The 23,901-nt window shown below is 42.9% G+C and overlaps 1 protein-coding gene across 2 annotated transcripts in view; it reads right to left on the bottom strand.

Moving 5' to 3' along the window:
• Nucleotides 1-23,901, bottom strand: part of CRTAC1 (cartilage acidic protein 1) — a 202,456-nt gene that overhangs the window by 31,078 nt on the left and 147,477 nt on the right. For both annotated transcript variants that reach the window (XM_007478677.2, XM_007478676.2), the window contains exons 5-7: nucleotides 19,012-19,168; nucleotides 3,658-3,792; nucleotides 659-804 (exon numbers count right to left, since the gene is read on the bottom strand). In XM_007478677.2, the coding sequence (XP_007478739.2) occupies nucleotides 659-804; nucleotides 3,658-3,792; nucleotides 19,012-19,168 (438 nt within the window). The remainder of the gene's footprint in view (nucleotides 1-658; nucleotides 805-3,657; nucleotides 3,793-19,011; nucleotides 19,169-23,901) is intronic.

Below are 23,901 nucleotides of genomic sequence, written 5' to 3'. Positions count from 1 at the left end.
AACATCATCTTAGCCAAATTCCTCATCTTTGAAAACAGAAGAGGGAAATTCCTTGATATATTTTAATCTTATTTAAAATTTTTTTTAATGATGCCTTCTGTTTTTTTAAGATGTGAATTACATAAATTCATTTCTAAAAGTAGATTCCTCACCACCTCCTGTACCCAGTAAGCCCCCTCATTATTATTATTGGTAGTAATAATAGTAACTAGAATTTATAGAGCACTTAGCAGTCTGCAAAGTTCCTTACATATGTCATTTCATTCCCTTGAAACAAAGATGAATAGTGAAGAAAAAAGGCAGTTCAGCACAAACAAACTAACACATCGATGACAACTGACAGTAGATATAATATCTACTGTTTTTTGCTTCTGCAGGGAAAGCAGGGAGTGCATTTTCTTAACTCTTCTCTGGGTCCAAGCTTTAATCTTTCCTCCTATCATTTTAAAGATAAAGAAATTGATGGGCAAATGACTTGCCCAAGATGATGCAGGTAGGAAGGAACAGAATGGAGATTCCAACCCAGGTCTTGATGTTTCAGGACCTTTTCAGTATGCTTTGAAGAAAGGGAGAGAGAGAGAGAGAGAGAGAGAGAGAGAGAGAGAGAGAGAGAGAGAGAGAGAGAGAGAGAGAGAGAGAGGGAACCAGACTTGCTTACCCGGAAGCGGACCTTCCCATGAGTGCTCATTTGCAGGTACAGGCGGTGGGGGCCATTCCAGTTGCCATAGACAATATCCACCTTGCCATCCCTGTTGAAATCAGCAAGGGCTATCCCACGCCCATGTTGCTGTGGGTCATCCACACCTGGAAGGTTGGAGAGAGGGTGAGGAGGGATTCAATTGGGTAGTACCCAGGCTTCCTTGTTGCTCAGGGGCTCAGATGCAAATTTATTTTCCTACTTCTGGATAATATATTCATTTTATCTGCTTTGTATAACAATATAGATTATTAGACCAATCTTTTCTGAATTATTGAATTTAGAACTAGAAAGGATCTTAGAAATTATCTACTCAAACCCTTTTTTTTTTACAGGCAAGAGAATTAATGTGCAGAGATAGGTTAGGTCTTTGTATCCCTGGTGCCTAGGAGAGCACCTGGCACATAGCAGGCACTGAATTAAATGTTTGCTGACTCACTAACTAATGTCATATGCCTAGGAAGTGACCCAGCCTGAATTTGAACCCACATCTTCTGATGTGTAAGACTTCACATGCCTAGGCAAAGGGCCAGATGGTCTTGGTGGAGCTTGCCTAGAAGGAAAGACCAGACTTCTAATGGCCAGACAATTACAATCACATATTTTCTAAAAGTATGTTGTACAGCTGAGCAGTCCCAGGTTGCCAGCCTCCCAAACCTATACCTTCTAGGCTTTTCTGAGATTGGTGACGTAGTTGTTATCCCACTCCTTAGGATTTAAGGTGTTTGGGGCTAATGAAAGGTAGGGTGGGAGAGGAAAGGATAATGGGACTTTGGTGTCCGGGATTCAGAGCCCCAGCTCAGAAATTAGATGAGCTCAACGAATACTGAAAGTCACAAGCCATTTTATTTGGCACATTCCAGGAGAAGGCTTAGAGATATCCAAGGGAGTAGATGGGAGAGGAAGGCCAGCTAGAGAAAGACAGCTAAGACAGTCTTCACTTAGATCTGGGCTGACTACTCACACTAGGATAGCCCATCAGCCCTTTGTATGGAGGGTTGGGAAATCAATATTTGCTCTGGCCCATCTGTAGCACGATTGAGGTCCATTGCAGTCTAGAAAAATCACTGTTCTTTATTCAATAATCTATACCTTCTGTTTTGCCCTTTTCTGGAACTCTCCCTATTGGGATTTCCCATTTCAGTTTCCAGTCTAGAAATTTGATTGGTGCTTGCCTGTGCTATCAAAGGTGAGAAAGCAATCAGGCTCACCAGAGTTGGTCTCCTGTGTCTCTCTATAAAGCACCTGGATTGCCCTGATCTTGAAGGTGTCTTGATGAATGGAGCAAGGATGGATTCTGGAGACTCAACAAAGATCTGTTGCCTCCATATACCAGGTACTCTGTCAAGATCATAGTGTAATCCCTCCCTCCTTCTATTTTGTGTAGACCATCATGCCCAAGGTTCCCTGACAACATCCCTGCTTGTATCTCTTCCCTGACCTCAGTAGCACCACTTTGAAGGAGTCAGTCCCCAGCATGGGGAATTGGTAGGGCTGTTCTACTCTGGAATGGTCAGTCCAAGCCCAGGAGGAGCAGGCAGTTTTAGCACACTCACCTTGCATGCTCTTTGAGTGTTTCCAGTTAAGTAACAAGGCTTTTCCTTGAATGTACCAAATAAAATGAACTTATTGCTTTTAATATTGATTGAACTCATCTTATTCAGTCATAAAACCATGTTTAAATTTGAAATAAGTCCCCAACTATCCAGTCACAGACTACACGGTCTGAGGAGTTAAACACATGGAAAAGCTACTGTGAATCCATTTGATAGGAAGGGAAGGAGGGAGACAGGGAAGCAGAACCAGATCTAGAGGCTGTTGGTTTGGAATATAATGGGGGTCCAGGATTAATACTCCATTAATTTTCCAGTGAACTCCCCAGCCCCAAATGTCTGTGACCTTCTATGTTGACCCATTTCTCTCCTATCTACGAGGCACCTTGACAAGGAGACGGTTCCCTTTCACAGGAATAATAGGTGCCAGAGCTGCATTTCACTGCAGCATCTGTTTGGGTGATGAATGCCCTCTTGACATGTCTTGTTAAACCCCTACAATCATTCCGACTTTCAATTATGGGACTAGCACCTCTCCTCTCTCCTTCCTGCCTGATACCTACTCCCTATTCCAACTTCTTCACTCACTTCTGCTTCCATCTCTTTAGCACCATATCAAATCCTCAGGTTTTCAGGTTTGTTTTTTTTTATGATTTCTCAGTGATGAGAAAAATTAGCTACTAGAGAAGAATTAAAAAAAAAATAGAACTTGGCAAAGACAAAAGTAGGTTTCTGGTGGGAGGTCAAAGAGCTCACCTTTGATCTTAGGTTTTCTCAAGAACCACAAATAAAGGAAGGTGAGGGAAGAGGTCATGAGATTGGCTAGGTCCCAGTCAGGTTGGGTGTCTGCCAAGGGGTTTCAAGCAGAAAGTCAGAAGTCAGTAGTCATGGGAGAGATTTTCCCGTCTTTAGGTTGTTGATTCTGGCTGCCTCCTCTAATTCTTACGTAAATCTAAGATCAGAGGCCTTCTTATGTGACCTGTCTCCAAGAAGGAGATGAGCCTATATGTTAGACATTCAAAGGGCAGAGAAAGAATTGGAGAGAAGAGCACTGGATCAGATGAGAAAATGTCTGTTTCAGAAGCATGTAGGAGGAGCTAAGGGAGAAGTGAAGAGAGAGGAACCTGTAGAACTCAAAGACAACCTTGAGGATCACGCCTACATATCTGCTTTAGGGATACAGGGACTTTATCTTATCTAAAGTTTAGTGTCTTTACTGTTGGATGCACACAGCAGGTGGAAAATAAATGATCAATGAATTGAACTGTGTCACTGAAAACTTCCTGGTGACTGAAAACTTTCAGAGAAAGAGCTGAGTCTTGGGGGACTGGTGAACTTCAGCCAGAGCCCCCCAAGATCTGGGTTAGACCAGGCAGATGATATGGGGCTGAACTAGATTGCACTCACCAGTGCTGGCTGCCACATCAATGAAGGTGCCATCTCCTTGGTTGTGGAAAAGGAAGTTGGGTCCATTCTCATTATCACAGAAAATATCTGAGGCACTGTTGCTGAGGATGGGTCCCACGCTGACTCCTCGGCCCCCTAGGAGAGAGCACAGTATTCTAACTCTGGTGAAACAAACCCTTTATCTGCTGGAGAGGAGAGTGGTGACATTATCCTAGTCCAGATGTGTGCCATTATTGCAATAGCCTAGAAATTGCTCTTCCTGATTCTAGTCTGACCCTTCTCTGATCTACCCATCATACAATGGCCAAATAAAGAACAGATTCTAAAACACAGGCCTGACTATGTCACCGTCCCACTCAAGAAGCATCAGTCTCTACATTGTTTCTAGGAAAAAATCCCAAACTTCACTGTTGGCTATTTTCAGCCCTTCCCAGCCTGGCTACAACCACTATTTTTCCATTGTGACTTCACATTAGTCCCTCTCATGCACTCCATATTCCTTTTTTATTTTTGGAAAATTTTATTTAATTAGGTAATTTAGAATATTTTTCCTTGGTTACATGAATCATGTTCTTTCCCTCCCTTCCCCCACCTCCCTCCTGTAGCCAATGAACAATTCCACTGGGTTTTACATGTGTCATTGATCAAGACCTATTTCCATATTATTCATATTTGCACTAGGGTGATCATTTAGAGTCTACATCTCCCCAGTCATATCCCCATTGAACCATGTGATCAAGCAGTTGTTTTTCTTCTGTATTTCTACTCCCACAGTTTTTCCTCTGAATGTGGATAGTGTTCTTTCTCATAGATCCCTCAGAATTGTTCAGGATCACTGCACTGCCACTAATGGAGAAGTCCATTACGTTCGATTATACCACAGTGTATCAGTCTCTGTGTACAATGTTCTCCTGGTTCTGCTCCTCTCACTCTGCATCACTTCCTGGAGGTTGTTCCAGTCTCTGTGGAATTCCACCACTTTATTATTCCTTTGAGCACAATAGTATTCCATCACCAACATATACCACAATTTGTTCAGCCATTTCCCAATTGAAGGGCATCCCCTCATTTTCCAATTTTTGGCCACCACAAAGAGCTTAGCTATGAATATTCTTGTACAAGTCTTTCCCCCTATGATCTCTTTGGGGTATAGACCCAGCAGACATACTCCATATTCCTGCCCAAAGAAATGCTTGACGTTTCCCATGCAAAATGTTCCATCTACAATCTCCTTGACTTTGCCCATGAGATGCCTCCTACTTAAAAAGCTCTCCCTCCCTACAATGCCTCTTGGAATCCTTTGACTCCTTCCAAAGCTAAGACTGAGTACCATGCCTTGTCATAAGGGCATTTTCTCTTCCCATTCTCTATCACCCCAGACATTGGTTCTTTTTCCATTGGGCAGACCCCAGTCCTCCTAATCATTTTGTATTATAGGTTTACTTGTATATTTTACATGCTCCTTCCCTCTGGGAGAAAACCTAAGTTCTTTTACATTTTTCTCCCGTGTCTAGCACAGAATCCTGACTCACTTTGTGTGTCCTCCAGAAGTGCTTAGCACAGTAGCTTAGTACATGGTAAATAGTTTAATAAATATTTGTTGATTGATCAGTTGATTGACAGGTGTTTCTAAGTGCTTGTCGAAGCTCTTACAAATAAGGCATACTTTCATTCCATTATGAAACCCACCCAATTCATGGATTCAGAGAGATGGAAGGAAGCTTCTAGACTCTTGATAGCTCTAGTTTAGAGGCAGCAGGTTCAGGGGAAAGAGTGGTGTCTCTGGAGTCAAAGGACTTGGGTTCAAATCCTGCCTCTCTCCCTTGCTACCTGTGTGAACTTGGGTTTCATTACTTAATCTCCCTGGACCTCAGTTTCCTCATTTATAAAATGTGAGGAGATTGGATGAGGTGGTTTTTGAAGTCTCTTCTAGCTCTAGGTCTAGGAATTTAAAAGATCCAACTAAGAGATTTTCTCCAAATGGTTATTTTCTCCAAGTCTCTGTGGAAAAAGCCCAAGAAGAGCCATTAGGAGAAATTAATGCACACTTGAATGTTTTCTCTCCCCAATCACCACTCTAGTTCTATAACACTTCTAAACCAGTGTGGAGCAGGGGACATCTAAACCCAAAGAACTGGAGAATAGGAACCAAACAATTTAACCTCTCCTCCCCAGGCCTGTCTTCTCACCTGTAAAAAGAAGGTTACATGATCATGAGGTACCTTCCTGCTCTAGCTTTCCATGATTCTACAAATCTTCTTTCCAGGGAAAAAGAGAACTCTTATTTGGGGTCGGGTGTGCTGTGGGTCTTTGGCCCTGCTCTGTCTCCAGAGTTGGGTGAATTTGGGCATGTCAGAGAATAAGGAAGACATGGAAAACTATTTAATCCAAGGGTGCTAAACCTAGGATCCAGGAACTCTTTTTTTTCCCATCATTCCATACAGCACCTTTCAATTTTTTTAGAAATGAATAATCCATGAACTCTTTAAAAATATTTTGATAACTGCATATCAAAATAACTGAGTTCCTTTATAATCCTCCAAATTTTATTTTGTGCATTTAAAGCCATTATTCTGAGAAAGGATCCACAGATTTCATCAGATTGATAGAGGAATCTATGACACCAAGATGGATAAGAATATCTGAGAGGGGAGAGAGGCTGGAAAAAAGACAGGGAGGGAATTTGGAACTCAATTAAAAAAAAGAATTGTTTTTATATGTAATTGGGGAAAACAAAATATCATGAAAAAAACCCCACCTTACTTTCTTTCTTAGAATTAATACTAAGTACTGATTCCAAGGCAGAAGAGGAGTAAGGGCTAGGCAACTGGGGTTAAGTGACTTGCCCAGGGTCACACAGCTAGGAAGTATGTGAAGTCAGATTTGTAACAAAACAAAACAAGAGCAAAGAATCTCTGATTTAATTTTTATATTTCTCTCTACAGGACTGAATTTAAACTACCCCAGATGTGAAAAATGACATAATATGGAAACAGCAAAACGACTTGGCAAACTGTACTCAGATGAACAGCAGCCAGGCACCCCAGCACTTCAGAGGAGCACCACAGGCATGACTGGGAGATGGAGAGAGAAGGTGGGTAGTCCAGTCCAGAATGGGTCTGGGATGCTTCAAATTGGGTTCACCTTTCAAGGGTCTGATTGGTTTATAAGCAGAGCTTGGGGCACCTGCTGATATGGAGTGACAGATCACAACTCATCCCCTCCAGATGGGGAACCAACTTGCCTGAGGTCACTTTGCTAATTTGAGATGGAGACACTCCCAGTTCCAGATGTCTGGGAAGATGTCCCTGGAGGAAAGAACAGTCGCATTCTCCCTCTTTGAAAATAGCACTTAGATCGGCTGCCTACGTGCATGAGGGTGTCAGGGCCACCTGGGACTGCAGGGTCTAATGCTCTCATAACGGGCTCTTCATTAGAATTCCAGGCCCTGTGCCTTTTGATTTCTCACCCATAATCTAATTAAACCTTTAAGGATGGGCCAAGCAACACAGAAGTTCACACTGTTCTCATGGAGTGCTTTTAACAGGTAAACACCAATTTCCTAATCACAGAGACCAGAGTGTGGAAAGTGGTGAACACAAGGGTTCTAGGCTTTGCTCTTCTAGACCAACAGCTACGAATTTTGGTGCTGGTGCCAGGGCTTTACCTCTTCCCTCAGAAATGGTAGATGCAAAGGGATCTTCCCTCCTTGGCCAGTCTAAGGCCAGACCTCAGTGCCGGCTCAGACCCAGCGCCTGGATATCAACGGTGAAACCTTAATCTAAGATATGCCCCTCTGAAAAGCTGGTACTGCCCAGGGATGAACTGCCATAAAAATCCATTATTTCCCTTGGTTTTGGCACCTTCCAATTTCCCCTTTGCCTCTGGCCCCAAGCTGTGACACATTCTCTTCATTTTCTGCGAAGCAGGCGATTTCCCTTTTGGACAAATTTCTAAATCTTTCTAATTAACTAATTGGGTTGGGTTGAAGCCTTGCACCATTTGTAACCTGTAATTACTAGAAATTGCCATGGTAACCACACTACTAATTAGTGACAATTTATTGCCATGGCAACAGGACCATAACAGAGATGTTACCCACAACACCTCCTTGGCAAGTTCATCACTCCAGCCGGGAGCAGGTGAGCACCACATCCATGGTGTTGCCCTTTTAGGCATCCACATTAGCCTGTGGAAATGGGGCTGGATTAGGGACTGCGTGGTGAGAGTGGGGGTCTCTGTGGCCCCTTTCCTGGCATCTTAGCATGAATCTCAGTGTTTGTTGGCATTAACATTTGAGTTGGCTTCAAGCCAGTATCTACTGGTCTGCCGAACATCCTTAAACTTTTACTCCTTGCCTGATAGATGACAGAGAGTCTTTATTCAGCCAGAATCTTCAACAGAACTTTTCATCTCCCTTCACATCTATCTTCGATGCCCCCCACCAATGGCCACGTGCCCCTGGGGTTTAATAAATCCATGGATGACAGATTCATAGTGAGGTATTAAAGGGATATTGGTCTATGGTGGGGGCACATCTCTAGCTTTTGAGAATGACTGGCCTTTCCCTCATTTATAAAATGAGGGGCTAAAAAAGATTAGAGGTTTTTAACCTTTTTAGTGTCACAAGGACCCCTCTGGCAATCTGGTGGAGCTCATAGAACTCTTCTTAAAATTGTTTTTAAATGCATAAAATAAAATACACAGGATTATAGAGGAACCAATGATAACTGAAATACAGTTATCAAAAACATTTTTAAAATCATTGACTCCAGGATAAGAACCACTACAGATAATCTCAAAGTCCCCTTCTGGTTTTATTAGTCTGTATTCTAGTGGGCAGCTAGATGGCTCAATAGACTGAGAGTCAGACCTACAGATGGAAGGTCCTGGGTTCAAGAATACTTCCTAGTTGCATGACCCTGGGCAACTCATTTAACTCCCATTGCCAAGCCCTTACCTCTCTTCTGCCTTGGAAACAATACTTCATATTGATTCTGAGATAGAAAGTAAGGATTTAAAAAACAATTCTATGTTCTAAAGCTCCTTCTAGCTCTTATTAGAGCTTCTCCTGGGAGCCAACAGACAACTGTTATAATCTCCCATGAAATATAGGGAAGAAAGAAGAGAGAGAGAGAGAGAGAAAGAGAGCAAGAAACAGAGAGAAAACGAGAGAAAAAGGAAGGAAGGAAGGAAAGAAGGAAGTAAAGAAAGAAGGAAGGTGGGAGGGAAGGAAAGAGGGAAAAAAGGAAGGATGGAAAGAAGGAAGGAAGGTCAACCTCTTGAGCTATCTTATATCTATGGCCTGTGACACTTTTTGTATTTATCCCAAGGCTGCCTCCTTCAAAATTCAAAAGGAGCCTCTTCTGGGATGAGAATCTCAGAAACTCCCCTGCCTGGACTATGCCTGCTGGCGGGATTTGTGGCATTAGGACTACTGTAGATATATGATCAAGAGGTTGGGGCAGGAACACGGATATATGATGCCTTCTCCATCCTTCTGCCATATTTCCAGCACTACCAGCCCAAACACTAAACACTATTATGATCTTACAAATTTGGGGTTTTTCTACTCATTCAACCCCACACCATATGGGAGGAGAGGTTCATTCCCCATCAAGAATACTGTGATCAATTCTGTGAGATCCATTGCAAGAGGGATATCAACACAATGGATTTTGTTGAGAGGAGGGTGACCAGGTTGGGGAGAGCTCTTCAAAATGTACCATATGAGGATGGGATAAAGGGACGGGGGACATTTAATTGAGAAGATGAGACTTGGAGAAGGTGGACGGGGAAATGATGGCTGTTCAATTTCTTTATATCAAAGATGAGGGAATTAGAAGAAAAGACCTCTAAGGTCCCTTCCAACTCTAAATCTGTGATCCTGTGGAATAAGGGCTTGTTCCAAATGCCACAAGAAGGATTAGGCTTATTTGGGTGCATCTAAAAGGAAAGACAAAAAGGTCTGATGTCAGAATATGAAAAGATTTGGGTTTAAGGTCAGTTGGTGCTGTGTGACTGTAAGAGGGCCACTTTAGAACCTGTAGGCCTTTACCTCCTTCTCTATAAAATGTAAGGGGCATAAATTCAGAACTGCAAAGAGGCTAACAAATCCAAAGCCATCATTTTATGTAGGAGGAAACCAAGGCACAGGTTATTAAGTGACTGGCCCTTTTTAAGGTTCAGGATCCAAAGGATTTTTTCAAGGATTCTTTCTGTCTCAAATATTCACTGTTCTAGACTATAAAACCTGGGCTGATTAGGTGAAAGTGACAAGGAGACATGAGTTTAGCTCAATATAAGGAAAAACTTTCTGACAAATAGACCATTCAAACAAAGAAGGGAATATTTGGGAAGGTGGTGAGAATACTGTCACTGAAAGTATTTAGGCAGAACTTGTATGGTTTTCAAGGATGTTGTAGGATGAATTCATGCCCTGGCTATAGAAGAGTTGGCATGGGTAATCTCTACTGTCCCTTGTAAAATGATGATTCCCAGATAAAATATAAAGTATCTAATATACTTTACATTCTGGTAAGAACCCAGTTTGAGAGCAGATATTTCAGTTCTTAAAATAAAGGATAAAACGGGTAGGGGGAGGAATTTCTGGGACAACTTTGGGAACCTAAACCCCAACTCCTGGATGGGAGGGGTGTGCTGGAAAGGAAGGAGAGAAACTACAGGGGAATGCCAAGGGCATTGTGGAAATCACATCAAAAGTTTGTTTTTTTTTTCCCTCTCATTTCAGGATGTTCTTCAGGCATCTCTGCCCTGCCCTAGAAACCTCCTCATCCTGGAAGATTATTCCAACCCTGTAATTCCCACCTTGGAAGTACCTTCAGCACTTGTGATCTCTTCTCTGATTAGATGGCTTCCATCAGAATCTCCAGGGGCAGCTAGGCAGCACAGTGGATAGAGTACCAGGCAGGAGTCAAGAAGACTCATCTTTGTGAGTTCAAATCCAGCCTCAGACACGTCCTAGCTGTATGACCCTGGGCAAGCTCCTTAACCCTGTTTGCCTCAGTTTTCTAATCTGTAAAGTGAGCTGGAGAAGGAAATGGCAAACCAGCTGTGTGACCCTGGGCGAGTCCCTTAACTGTTTGCCTCAGTTTCCTCATCTGCAATATGAGTTGGAGAAGGAAATGGCAAACCACTCCAGTGTCTTTGCCAATAAATCTCCAAATGGGGTCATGAAGAGTAGGACATAACTGAAATGACTGAATAACAAAACCAGAACTTCCATTTAAGTGAGGTCCCTGGTTAGCCCTCTCTTCATTTCTCATCAGGTGACATTCTTGACTTCTTAACCATGCTCCTGTGCCTTCCTCCCCTCTTTTCAATTTCCCTTTGTGGATTTTCTTTCTCCATCCTAATAAACTCTGCAGGGATTACTTTTTCATTTTGCTTGTATCTCTATTCCCAGCATTTGTCACAATATGTGGCACATAGTAGGCACTTAGTAAATGCTTGTTGACTGACCATAGAGAACAAGAAATATAAGAGTCTTCAAAAGGAATTTAACTAGGGGCAGCTAAGTGGTTCAGTGGACAGAGAGCCAGGCTTAGAGATAGGAGGTCGTGGGTTCAAATTCGACCGCAGACATTTCTTAGTTGTGGGACCCTGGGCAAGTCACTTGATCTCAGTAACCTAGAAGTTAGCTCTTCTACCTGGGAACCAATACTTTGTATTGATTCTAACAAGGTAAGTTTTTTAAAAAGGAATTTAACAGGATAAGAGTAGAAGTCCTGATCTGGAAGTCTCTCTACCTTGATCCCACTCAAAAACTCTGGAACTCTTAGAGAAAGCCTACTGCCTAGGTAATTTGGTTTTCTGGGATGAATAAGCTGTGCCCCTAGAGAAAAAAATGACCATGAAAGAGTCCAAGACTAGAGACTTAGAAAAGCCTATAAAAGTTCATGGTATTGGGAAAAACTGGGGAAGGGAGAACAAAGGTATTAAGAGGAAAGCCAGGGAGGAAGAATCAGCCTCTTAGTTGCATCTTGGGATTCTCAAAGCAGAAAAAAAGACCTGCTGGTGCCAGAATCTCTGTGTTCCTCTCTGTTGCCATCCTAGAGCTGGGTGGAGAATCCTATATAGCAAGGAGAGTCCTTTTGATTATAGCCTGGGAGGCAAAGTGGCTCCCTGGGAGAATAAATGTTCCCCATCACTCTTATCCATTCTCTCTGCAGCCCACATCTGTAAGACAGAGAGGGAAAAGGGGTGAGCTCTATAATTTCCCCCTCACTTTTCCTTAGCAGTACAAGAGAATCAGGGGACATTCCTAAATCTTGGCAACCTGGGTACAAGAAGATAGATTATTCTTATGGGCCCTGCAACTCATTACCTGAACAACCTTAGGCAAGTTGTTTAACCTCTCTGGGTCTCAGTTTCCTCATCTAGAAAATGAAGAGGGTAGCCTAGAAGATAGATGATCCCCGAGGTCCCTTTTTTAAGCTCTGCACCTGATGATACTCTCATTATGAGCTGCCTGGGGTAGGAAGGACTTGGGAATGAATGACCCTTTAGGACAGACCTGGCTGAAGGAAATGGGACTCGCCTCTCTCCCCAGGATGCTCCCAACTGGTAGGGCTGCTGTCCTTGGTCACCCCTCTGAAGTGACACTGATCACAGAGCAGCAGGGAGGCCTCAGCTGGGCTATGTGCATCTCCGTCTCTTCCAATAATGACTTCCTATAAATCAGATCTGCCCTCTCCTTTGTTCAGTCCTGCTCGCAGCCAGCAGCAAAACACCCCACCCAACGTCATAAATCCACTTTCATTTTCTTTCTAAATTTCCTTTAAGGCTTCTTTAATCACCAGCTTCCCTCCAGGGCAGATGCTCCCTAAATGGCCTGAGCAGAGCACAAAGAGCCCCCTGGCAGGAGAGTCTGGGGGTGGGGAGGGGGAGAAGTTTGGTCAAGGAAGACTGAAACAAGAAAGACTGAGGCTGACTGGAAGAAGAGGGAGAAAGCTACTGGCTCAGGGAGCAGGCAGTGGTTGGGGCTCTTCTGGGGCTGTGGAGTTCTGGGGCTCTCATTTCTCATCAGTGCCCAGGAGCCATCTCCTGGCTTTCCAGACAGGCAAGGAGCAAAGTGTCCCAAATATGCTTCCCAGCAAATGGCCCTCTGGGCTTTCTCAGCTATGGGACAAAAGTTCCCTCCCCAGGGTATGCAACTCCCAGGAGAATTGGCAAGACAGCCACTAGATGGCACTGTGTGCCAACGGTGCGGCCGCAGATGGCATTGGATGTGGCTGGCGAGGCTTCTGCCCCACCCCCACTCAGCAGTGCTTTGATAGAGGGGTGATCAGTGATCCCCAAAGGGCTGGATGCCCTCCATCAGACTGTTTAAGCCAGAGTCCTCAGGGGCTCCGCAGGGTCCCTCCACTACCCCTCCATTGCCTGAGGTTCAGGGAGACATTTCATTTCCAGATGTTGCAGCCCCTCCCCAAGAGGAGCAGAGCAGGTCACAGGCCCCATCTCCCTCTCTGGCCCTTTCAAGTCCCTCCCTTGTGGGTTGGATCCATTTCAGGGGGACACTGATGGAGGAGCTCATGGGCTGCTTCCTTCCAAGACATCCAGCTCAGGCATATTTCCAGAGCATGGGTAGCACCATTCTCAATTCTCCAGAGCCTGTAGCATGGCCCTAAAGAAAAACACGAGCCCTGGGGAACATTCTCCATCTCCATTTTCCATTTTTGGGGCTTGCCTGCAAAGCTGTTTGTGGTAGCCAAATGCTTTAAAGAATTCGCCTGTCCTCAGCCCACTGCTCTAACTGCACATCACTCACAGCCTAATGACTGGGGTACCCTGGGAAGGCATCCTTGGGGCACCTCACTGCCTACCAGAAATCCCTGCCCTTGAAGGGAATAGGTGCCATTTTTAAATGGAAAAAGATAGGATGGAGTGCTCTCCCATGCCCCCATCTCAATGGTCTCAGAGAGCTGTTGAGGGGAGCCATGATGACTTTGGATACAGACAAGGTGAAGGAAAATTCTCAAATAAATTCTTTACATCCAAAGGCTTTTGAAGAATGATGAAGTGGCTTCAACAAGTCCTGTGGGCCCTCTCTTCTTTCTGAGCCTCTCTGAAGCTCCCCTCTCACCTGGGTCATCCTTGCCAGTGTCGCCCTCATGGCAAAGACACTCTTAGCCCCTAGACCAACCTCTAGGCTCTCTCTAAGCTCTGTTTCAGTCCTCTTTGGCCTTGCTGGTTCTCCTGATTTCTGCCTCTTGGAGCTTTTTGAAATCAACAGTAGTCAGTTCAAACCCATCCAAAAGGGTTTGCCCTATTTTTTTGCTTTTGTAAATCCTGTTCTTGCTTAAGCACCCCAATCTTCTTTTTTTTAGACCTTTGTTTTCTGACTTAGAACAATACTAAGTATCCAATGCAAAAGGGGTGTAAGAGCTAGGCAACTGGAATTAAGTGACATGCCCAGGGTAACACAGTTGGAAGTTTCTGAGGCCACAGTTGAATCCAAGACCTTCTGTTTCCAGCCTGGCTCTCTATTCACAGAGCCACCTAGCTGCACCTCTTCCCCCCAATTTTAATTAGAAGGGCTTCTTGGCATCACTGGAAAGTCTCTCTAATCTGGGAGGCCTGGTTTTAAGACCCAGCTCTGCTGATAACTGTGACCCCTATCCCTATCCCTCAATAAGTCAGTTTAGCTCTGAATATTGGCCTGGGTGCTCTCCAAGGTCCTTTCTGGTTCTCAGAGTCCATGATCTTAATTCTTTTAACAGGACCTTCCTTCAGTCAGCCCTTCCTACAATCCCTCCCCACTTCCTGGCAGTCTCCTCACTTTCCAGCATCTCATGCCATCCCTGCAGATCAAGGCACTTAAATGGTCAAGTCAGGCCTGTGCTAGAACTGGGATCTATTCAGAAAAATTGACTGTACTGTGTTGAGCTGAGGCCTCTGCATGTTTATGGAGGATGTTTTTTTTTTTTCCTTCTCTGGGAAATATGGTTTATTACTGACACAGCCTTCCTGCAGAGCATCCCCACGTGGATCTTTGGGCATGCTCTCGGTGCTTTAGATTTGCAAAGTCCTTTATCCACTAGTCATCTGTTAGCAAGTTTGTCCTCGAAAACTTTGTCAGCTCAGTTGGAATTAATCTTACCCCTTTTACTGAGGTGGAAACGTGGATAATGAAGACATAACCACCACCTTGGGAAACAGTGACATCTCTTTCCCCTGGAAAGCTTTAAAAGCACCAGAGACACCCAGATGCCTGGAGGTAGGGGGATAGACTAGACAATACCTCAAGGTTCTAGGCTCTTAAGGAGTTGGATTTAGTGAATTTATATTTCTCTACATCAGTCAAGGGCCAATGATTTCATTACTGCTTGAAGTCCTTCCACCTACAACAAATCAATTGGTAAGTATTTGTTAAGCAACTACGGTATGCCTAGGACTGTGCCAGGGGAGTGGGGATATGAGGACAAAAGTGACAGGGTCTCCCCTCAAGAAACTTCCCTTCTAATGGGGGAGACAGTATGTACATATATCAGTTGTACTTTAGTTGTTTCCAATTCTTCATGACCCTATTGGGAGTTTTCTTGGCAAAGATCCTGGAGGGGTTTACCATTTCCTTCTCTAGCTCATTTTACAGATGAGGAAACTGAGGCAAACAAGGTTAAGTGATTTGGCCAGAGTCACACAGCTAGTAAGTATCCAAGGTCAGATTTGATGTCAGGAAGATGAATTTTTCTGACTCTAGATCTGGCATTCTAACCACTCACCACCTAGCTGCTGTGTGTGTGTGTGTGTGTGTGTGTGTGTGTGTGTGTGTGTGAATATGCAAATGCAATCCAATTTTTCAAAAAAACTGTCATCGAGGCATTAGCAAATGGAAGCATCAGGAAAGGCTTCATGTAGAGACTGTGGTACTTGAGCTGAGACTTGAAGGAAACTATGGGATATAAAAGACGGAAGTAAGGAGGGATTTCATTCCTAGTATTAGGAATAGCTAGTACGAAATCATGGAGACAGGACATGGAATGATTACCATGACCACCACCACTATCACTACCATTAACACCATCGCCATCAGCACCTCCATCACCTCCTCCCCCAGTATCACCACCACCACCACCATTACTGCCGTCATCACTGCTATCACCATCATCACCACCAGCATTATCATAGCCAGCATTTATGGAGGGCTTTAAGATTTGCAAAGTCCTCTACATGGATTATCTCATTTGATCCTCATAATAACTCTGTGAGGTTTGTAATACAGTGTTTTATTTTATAGATGAGGAAACTGAGCTGGTAGAAAAATGAGTGATTTGGCCAGACCCATAGCTGGTGTCTGAGGCAGGGCTTGAACTCAAACTTTTCTGAGTCCAAGTCCAGTGCTGTATCCATTGAGACCAGATTAAAATGAATGGGATGTGTTTAAGGAAATAAGTGAAACTACAACACAACACAGATAATGTTAATTTGTGGTTTTCTGAGTCAATATGCAGGGGGATCCATATCTACTTGAGTTTGACACCATTGGGTTATTCCTAGCTGTTTTCCAGGTATCATGTATAAAGAACATGAAGAAGGTAATTTTTTGTTGGACCAAGAGTAAATGAAGGGGAATAAAATATTAGCCTGAATAAAATAATTAAAAAAAATTTTTAAAAGCCTGTTTAAAAAACTAGGTCAAGGTCCAGTTGTTAAGGGTTTTGATTGCCAAACAGGAATTTACATTTAATTGCAGAGCTACTAGGGAGCCATTGGAGTTTATTGAGTAGGGAAGTAACAGTCAGATCTATGCTTTAGGAAAATCATTTTGAACAGCTGAGTGGATGATGGATTAAAGATTAAAGAAGAGAGAAAGGGCAGTTAGGTACCACAAAATACCACAAAATAGGTAACACAATAGATAGAGTCAGGAGGATCTGGGTTCAAATCTGGCCTCAGACATTTCTTAAGTATGTGATCCTGGGCAAGGAGGAGGAAAAGGAAGAAAAGGAGGAAGAGACCAGGCAAGGAAACCAATTAGGGAGCTATAGCAATTCATAACTTATCCATAACTTTGAGTTTATAACCTAGAATCTCAGAAAAATGAAGTGACTTGCCCACCATCACATTATCTTTGTTGTTGAGTTGTTTCAGTCCTGTCCAGTTCTTCATGACCTCATTTGGGGTTTTCTTGACAAGGATACTGGAGTGATTTGCCATTTCCTTCTCCAGCTCATTTTATAAATAAGGAAACTGAGGCCAACAGGGTTAAGTGACTTACCCAGGATCATACAGCTAGTGTCTGGGGTCAGATTTGTACTCAGGTCCTCCTGACTCCTGGCCCAGTGCTCTATCCACTGTACCTGCTGGTGACATTATCTAGGGCATGTCAGAGATGGGCTCTGAACCCATCTTCTTGAATCCAAGTCCCACATTCTATCCCTTACACCAACAGAGATGTTGGAATACAATTTGAAATATATAACTAGGAGAATTTCTAACGAGAAATTCTATTCAAAGTCTACTGCGGCTGAAGTTAGTGTAATAAGAAGTTGTTTGGAATTTTGGCCCTTTAGGGTTTGGCACCCATTCCTCTTCAGGCTACACTCCAGACTTTCTCTCCCATACTCCAGAAATCCATTCTTGAAACTCACTCCAACTTGGGGATTCATACATTGGAAGTACTGTCCATCTCTGTAGCCTATCCCTCTGATTGGGTGGCTCTTTCCAGAATCTCTATTTACAGAGGGCACCCAGGCCAGCCATATCACATTACTCTCCAGGCTAGACTCTGGACTTTCTCTATCATATTCGTTCCTCCACCAGGTACCCCATCACCTTCTTCCGTTTCCTTTTATGGGTTATCTCTCCTCATTAGAATGAAAGGGTCTCAAAGGCAGGCTCACTCTTCTTTCTTTCTTTCTTTCTTTCTTTCTTTCTTTCTTTCTTTCTTTCTTTCTTTCTTTCTTTCTTTCTTTCTTTCTTTCTTTCTTTCTTTCTTTCTTTCTTTCTTTCTTTCTTTCTTTCTTTCTTTCTTCCTTCCTTCCTTCCTTCCTTCCTTCCTTCCTTCCTTCCTTCCTTCCTTCCTTCCTTCCTTCCTTCCCTCCCTTCCATCTTGGAATCAATACTGTGTATTGGTTCCAAGGCAGAAGAGTGGGAAGGGCTAGATAATGGAGGTTAAGTGACTTGCTCAGGGTCATACAGCTGGGAAGTGTCTGAGGTCAGATTTGAACCTAAGACTTCCCATCTCTGGGCCTGACTCTCAATTTCCTGAACTACCCAGCTGTCCCCTGCCTTTCTTTTTGCTTAGCACTTAGCCTTGTGACTGACACATAGTAGGATGCTGATAATTATTAATATCTGAGTGCCTGATCAGAACTTGGGTAGAGACTTGTCACCAATGCGATGGCCAAGCAGCAGGAGTTTAATTAGTAATTCTGTTCAATAAGAAAAAGTCCTCCTTCACTACTTCCTCCCCCCAAAAAAGTCTTACTTGTTAACAAACACACCTGTAGGTCCACTATTTACCAAAATGTTGGGGTGTTTACCTTAGCAGGAAAAAGTAGAGATATGAAATGAAAATACAATTCTTTGAACCCAGTTATCTGAGACAGGGCTCAGCTGAAGCTCAGGGATTTAGCACTCAATTCCTGGCCAGGTATGTGTAAATAAATAACTTCATCTGCTATTTGGCAATAAGAGATGCTTTAAACCTTAGCTTTTGTGATGTGTTGGTTTTCTCCTATGGAATCCGTGCCCCTGTCATTGAAATGATTCATCTGGGGCCCGAGTCAAAGGTCCCAGAGAGAAAGGAACCTTGGAAGAGTCTCACCTCATGTTATTGGTGATGTTCACACTGGACAAGTTGACTTTACAGGCAGTGTTTGCCTGGAGCACCCCAAGGTCTGCTAGGCATCCCTGCTCTATGTTGGAAATATTTTCATGGTGAGAAAAAGGTTAAGCTTTGGCTCTCATGTTTCAGCTCTCATTTACATGGGGTGGGACATTCAAATCCATAATCTTCAGTTGTGTTCACTCCTCATCAAGCCACTGGCCAGGTTTTGGGGAGCCCAGTTCCACGGACAATATTACCCTAATCAATTAACATCATCATCATTCACAACAATAAGGGCAGATATTTACAGAGTACTTTATAACCGCGGTTTCATTCAATTCTCACAAAAACCCTGTGAGATCAGTCCGTAGGGCACTATTATCCCCATTTTACAGTTGAGGGAGGGGATTAAGTGATGGACTTGCTCAGGGTCACAGGATAAGTTTCAGAAACATGATTTTAACTTAGATCTTCCTGACTCCAAGTATAACACTCTTCTCTACAATAATCCCTTCCTCTTAGCCCATTCCTTCCCTCCCTGCCCTCCTCGGCGCCCCTACCTGTATATTTGCTGACCCCAGCTTCAGCAGCCACATCACTGAGAGCCAGGATGCCCCTGGAGAGATCACTGGCCTCTGGATCCATTTCAATAAGGGCATCTGGGCCCACGTTGCCATTGGCGTAATTGGCTATGTAAATGGAGTAACGGCCAGAACCCTGCAATGGAAGAGAATGAGGTGAACAGGGCTTACAGTTGCCTTCCTCGGTCTATTTGTGTCTTTTTCCTTTATTCCATCATTGACGATGGACCTTTTACTAAGCTCTGCCCTTTTTCTCCTAGGCTCCGCTGGGAGATCACATCCACTCTCCAACTTAAACTCTGATCTCTCTCAAAACTCTTACTACTGGGTTCACTCCATTTGCCTAGAACAGTACCGAAGCCATCAGAGATGTTGGGAAATCTTTGTGGATTGGCTGCTCTATTAAAAGGAAAAACTAGGGAGCAGCTAGGTGATTCAGTAGATTGAGAACAGACCTAGAGATGGGATTCATCTGACCATAGACATGTTCTAGCAGTGTGACCCTGCGTAAGTCACTTAACCTCCATTGTCTAGCCTTTACTACTCTTTTGTTTTGACACTATTAATTCTAAAACAGAAGGTAAGGATTAAAAAAGGGAAAATAATAATTCAGGACAAGTTCTGTACTTTATATACCTTTATTTTCTATATCTTTTTATTATGTCCCTAAAGGGCTGTGTGGGTGTATGGGGTATATATACACATCCCAACACTTTGACAGCCAACCAACTGCATCTTTTACACTCTAATCTTTTAGACTACTTTCTCCTGGGAAGCCAATGAAGAGCTACTTATAGGTGACTAATGGATGAGGCAGGGGAGGAGCGATAGGGTCCATTTTCTTCTCCCAGCATCTCATATATAAGCTCCGGGAAAGCAGAAATTGTCTCTTTAATGTGTCATGTTCCGTACCATCCCTGCTTTCAGAATTTGCTAAAGATTTCTACTCTTTTTACTCTAATGATCATGCCCACTGCTGCCACTCTGGATCCCTGGACATGGATAGACTTTGTTCATTTGGGGAGAATTCTGATGAGAGTGGCCCTCCTTTTACACAGTCAAGTGCTCAATGAATTTTTGACAAGGAACAACTGAATAAACTGGGTCAAAGGAGTTAAAGTATTGTTGTTGCTGACTTCTCTACCTTTCTGTAGACATCAATCTCATAACAAATGTTTAATTAAGTCCCTGAAGAATGAATTGTATTGAGTACCTCATGCCCAGAACAATCTGCCCCCTTTGGAAACATCTCTTGGTGATGTACAATATTTGGTTATTTATCCCAGGCTCATCCCCTAAGGGAACTTGAAATCCAATGGAAGTGAGGAATAACAAAGATAAATATGGATGCAAAGTTAATTAGTATATATTAATTTAAGGGTAGAAGAAGGGGGCTATAGAAATGAAGTAGCATCTAGGAAGTCCTTGTACGGGACTTGTGTTTGTACAGAAACTGGGGGCTCCTTTTATTAACATCTGTGGCAACTATGACAACTATATTCTGAGATTTCACAGAGAAAATTCTGGATAGGCATAATACAATAATTACACATATGTAATAGAATATAATAATTGAGCAAAAGGAGTGATATCTCTTAGTGGCATCCCATGACTGGATCTGGTCAATTTCTATCCAGGGACTGCTGGGTCAGAGGCTTTATAAAGTCACTCTAAGTGTGAAATCCAGCAGAGAGAATATCCTGAGTGGTTGTCACTCTTTTGAAAAGAAGGTGCTTGCACCCAGGTTTGCTGGTGTTGGGAGGGACAGCAGCAAAGGACTAAAGTCTTGACCTGGAGGGGCAGGAGACCTATCATACTTCATGACCTTGGATTCTCCAGCCTTCTTTGATACTTAGCTCAAGCATTGTACCTCCTACGCAGGTCCTTTCTTGACACCCTGGTTGTGAGTGTTCTTCCCAAATTACTTTGTATTTCATTTAGATATATTTTATATTTAGATGGTACCCCCATTAGAATGTAAGCTCCTTGAGGGCAGGTACTATTTCACTTTGTTTTTGTATGATCAAGGTCTAGCATAGCTCACAGCACATAGTAGGTGCTTAAAGATACTTGTTGAATTGAACTAATTTTAGGTCTGATACAAACTAGCCCTGTGACCTTTGATATATCAATTATGTGGCCTCTGGGCTACTAGTGTATCATTTTCCAATATTACTAATACTGTCACTAGTATTGTTATTAGTTGTACCAGTACTATCAGTAGTAATTGACATATATAGTACTTTACAATTTTTAAAATCCTTTTCATGTATATATGCATATACAAAGCATATATATGTAAATATATATAATCTCATTTGAACCTCATCACAATTGTATAAAGCTGGAACTATAGATATTATTGTCATTTTAATGAGAAAATGGAAGCTCAGTGCAGTTAAATGACTTGCCTATGGTCATACAGCTAATAGCTATCAGAGGCAGAATATTAATTTCTTAACAAACTGGTGTTGCATCTGTTTCCTCACCAGATTTCCCACTTCAAGACCAATACTTCATCCACTACACCATACAGTTTCTTAAAAAACCCTCACCTTCTGTCTTAGTGCCACTTCTCAAACAGAAGAGCAGCAAGGACTAGGCAATTGGGATTAAGTGACTCACCCAGGGTCACATAGCTAGGAGGTGTCTAAGGCCAGATTTGAACCCAGGTCCTCTCAATTCCAGATCAGGCACTCCATCTACTGGGCTTGCTTGCTTCCTTTCTTTCACCATGCACTATTAAAAGGGATGATATTAGCCCCTCTTACCTCATAGGGTTGTTGTGAAGACAAAATGGGACAGTAAATGTGAATGTACTTTGAAAAGAGAAAAAGGCCATACAAGCATAAGGCACCATTAGCATTAATGATCAAGGAAGGTTTTTGGCAGGAGATGAAAGGTGGATGGAAGATAATGTGGCAGAGTTAGGGGTAAGATTGTTCCAGATATGAAGAATGATGCAAGTTGGGGCTCAAAAATGGGTTAGAAAAGCCGAGTCTTTGGCTGCACAGTGAATACAAGTAGGAAAGTGACTGGCTAAAGGTGGAGGAAGCCAGGTGGTAAAGCCTGTCTGTGATCAAGAGACTGTATGATGGATTTGGGATTGTAGGCTTGGCTTCAGATTTTAACTGTCATTGATTATCTGTGGGATTTGTTTGAGCAAATCACTAATCTTTTCCGAGCCTCATAGGATCACCAGCTTAGAGTTTGAAGGGACCTCAAAGTCTGTCTAGTCCAATTGTGTCATTTTATAGATAAGTTAACTGAACTCAAGAGAGTTTAAGTAACAGGTCCAGGGGCATGGGAGGGATAATACATGGTAGAACTGGGATCTGAATCCACTTCTTTTGGCTTCAGATCCAGAATTCTTACCGACACACCAGTTTCTTCATCTATAAAATGAGGGAGGAATTGGACTATGAGATTCTCCAGATCCCTTGAGGAGATACATGACAGATCAAGTCAACAAAAGCATTTATGAAGGGTCTATTACATGCCATGCACCACGCTAAGAGCTGGAGATGAAAAAAAGGGCAAGGAACAGTCCCTGCTCTCAAGGAGCTCACAGTCTAATATGGGAGACAATATGGAAACAATTATGTGCAAACGAGATATAGACAGGAAAAATGGGAGATAATCAATGGAGGAAAGACATTAGCAGGATACACTTCTTATAGAAGGTGGGATTTTAGGTGGAACTTGAAGGAAAACAGGGAAGTTAGGAGGTAGAGATGAGAAGGAGGAGCATTCCAGGCATGGAGGGGCAGCCAGTGAAAATAACTGGAGCATCTTGTGTGAGGAATAGCAAGGAGGCTAGTGTTAATGGGTCACTCAATGTAAGTGTGTGTGTAAATAGTAAGACTGGAAAGGTAGGAGGGGGCCAAGTTATGAAGAGGTTTTAATATAAAACAAGAATTTTATATTTGACTATGGAGGTGATAGGACAAAATAAAGGGTTAGGATGAACAAAATTACAATTAACTTTGTTAAAATGGGCTGACAGTGTGGTGTATCAAAGACCCTGGGTTCAAATCCTACCTCTGCTACTTAATACCTGTCTGACCATGAGCAACTCCCCTCATCTTTCTGTAGCCTGTACTTGAAAGGAATAGTTGGACTTGATGATTTCCAAGGTCCCTACTAACTCTAAATCTATCCTATCTTCCTAGACAAAGGAATCTTTCTTTCTTGGACTTGATTATATTATCTCTTCTAAATCTTTATCCTATTAATCTGGCCTGACTTTACTTTCTACAATACATGGACCACTTCTTATTGATATTCAGTTGTTTCAGTTATGTTTGATTCTTCCTGACTCCCTTTGGAGTTTCCTTGGCAAAGATACTGGAATGGTTTAACATTTCCTTGTCCACTCATTTTACAGATGATGAAACTGAGGCAAACAGGGTTAAGTGACTTGCCTGGGATCATGCAGCTAGTTATGTCTGAGACTGGATTTGAACTCAGAAAGATGAGGGCTCAGCACTCCTACAAGGACCACTTAGGAGGAGTTAAATCTAACTGATGATCTTGTTGCTTAGAGGGTAAAGAGGTTGGAGTTGGGGAACCGTAGTAAAAGGATCTATAGCACTTAGAGTTAGGTGAGACATTTGAGATCGAGGCTTAGAGAGAAAAAGATGGGACCTTGGCCAAGGTCACAGGTGGTAAGTGGTCTTGCTGTGTATCTGTTGCAAAGCGATTAAGACCTCGATAAGACCTTTGACAGCTGGGATGGTGCAGAATGGAAAATCTTAAGGGTCATCTATCTGGGCAGAGGTTGAGGACAGAGTCACCAAATAGCATTCCTACTAAGGAATGTCATGTGGCAGGATGTCAGTGATGGGGAAGACAGGTGAGAAGAAAACT

Source organism: Monodelphis domestica, chromosome 1 (genome assembly GCF_027887165.1).
Source record: "Monodelphis domestica isolate mMonDom1 chromosome 1, mMonDom1.pri, whole genome shotgun sequence".
NCBI classification, from domain to species: domain Eukaryota; kingdom Metazoa; phylum Chordata; class Mammalia; order Didelphimorphia; family Didelphidae; genus Monodelphis; species Monodelphis domestica.
The sequence above is the reverse complement of the archived record's forward strand: the minus strand, read 5'-3'. Positions and strand labels throughout refer to the sequence as shown.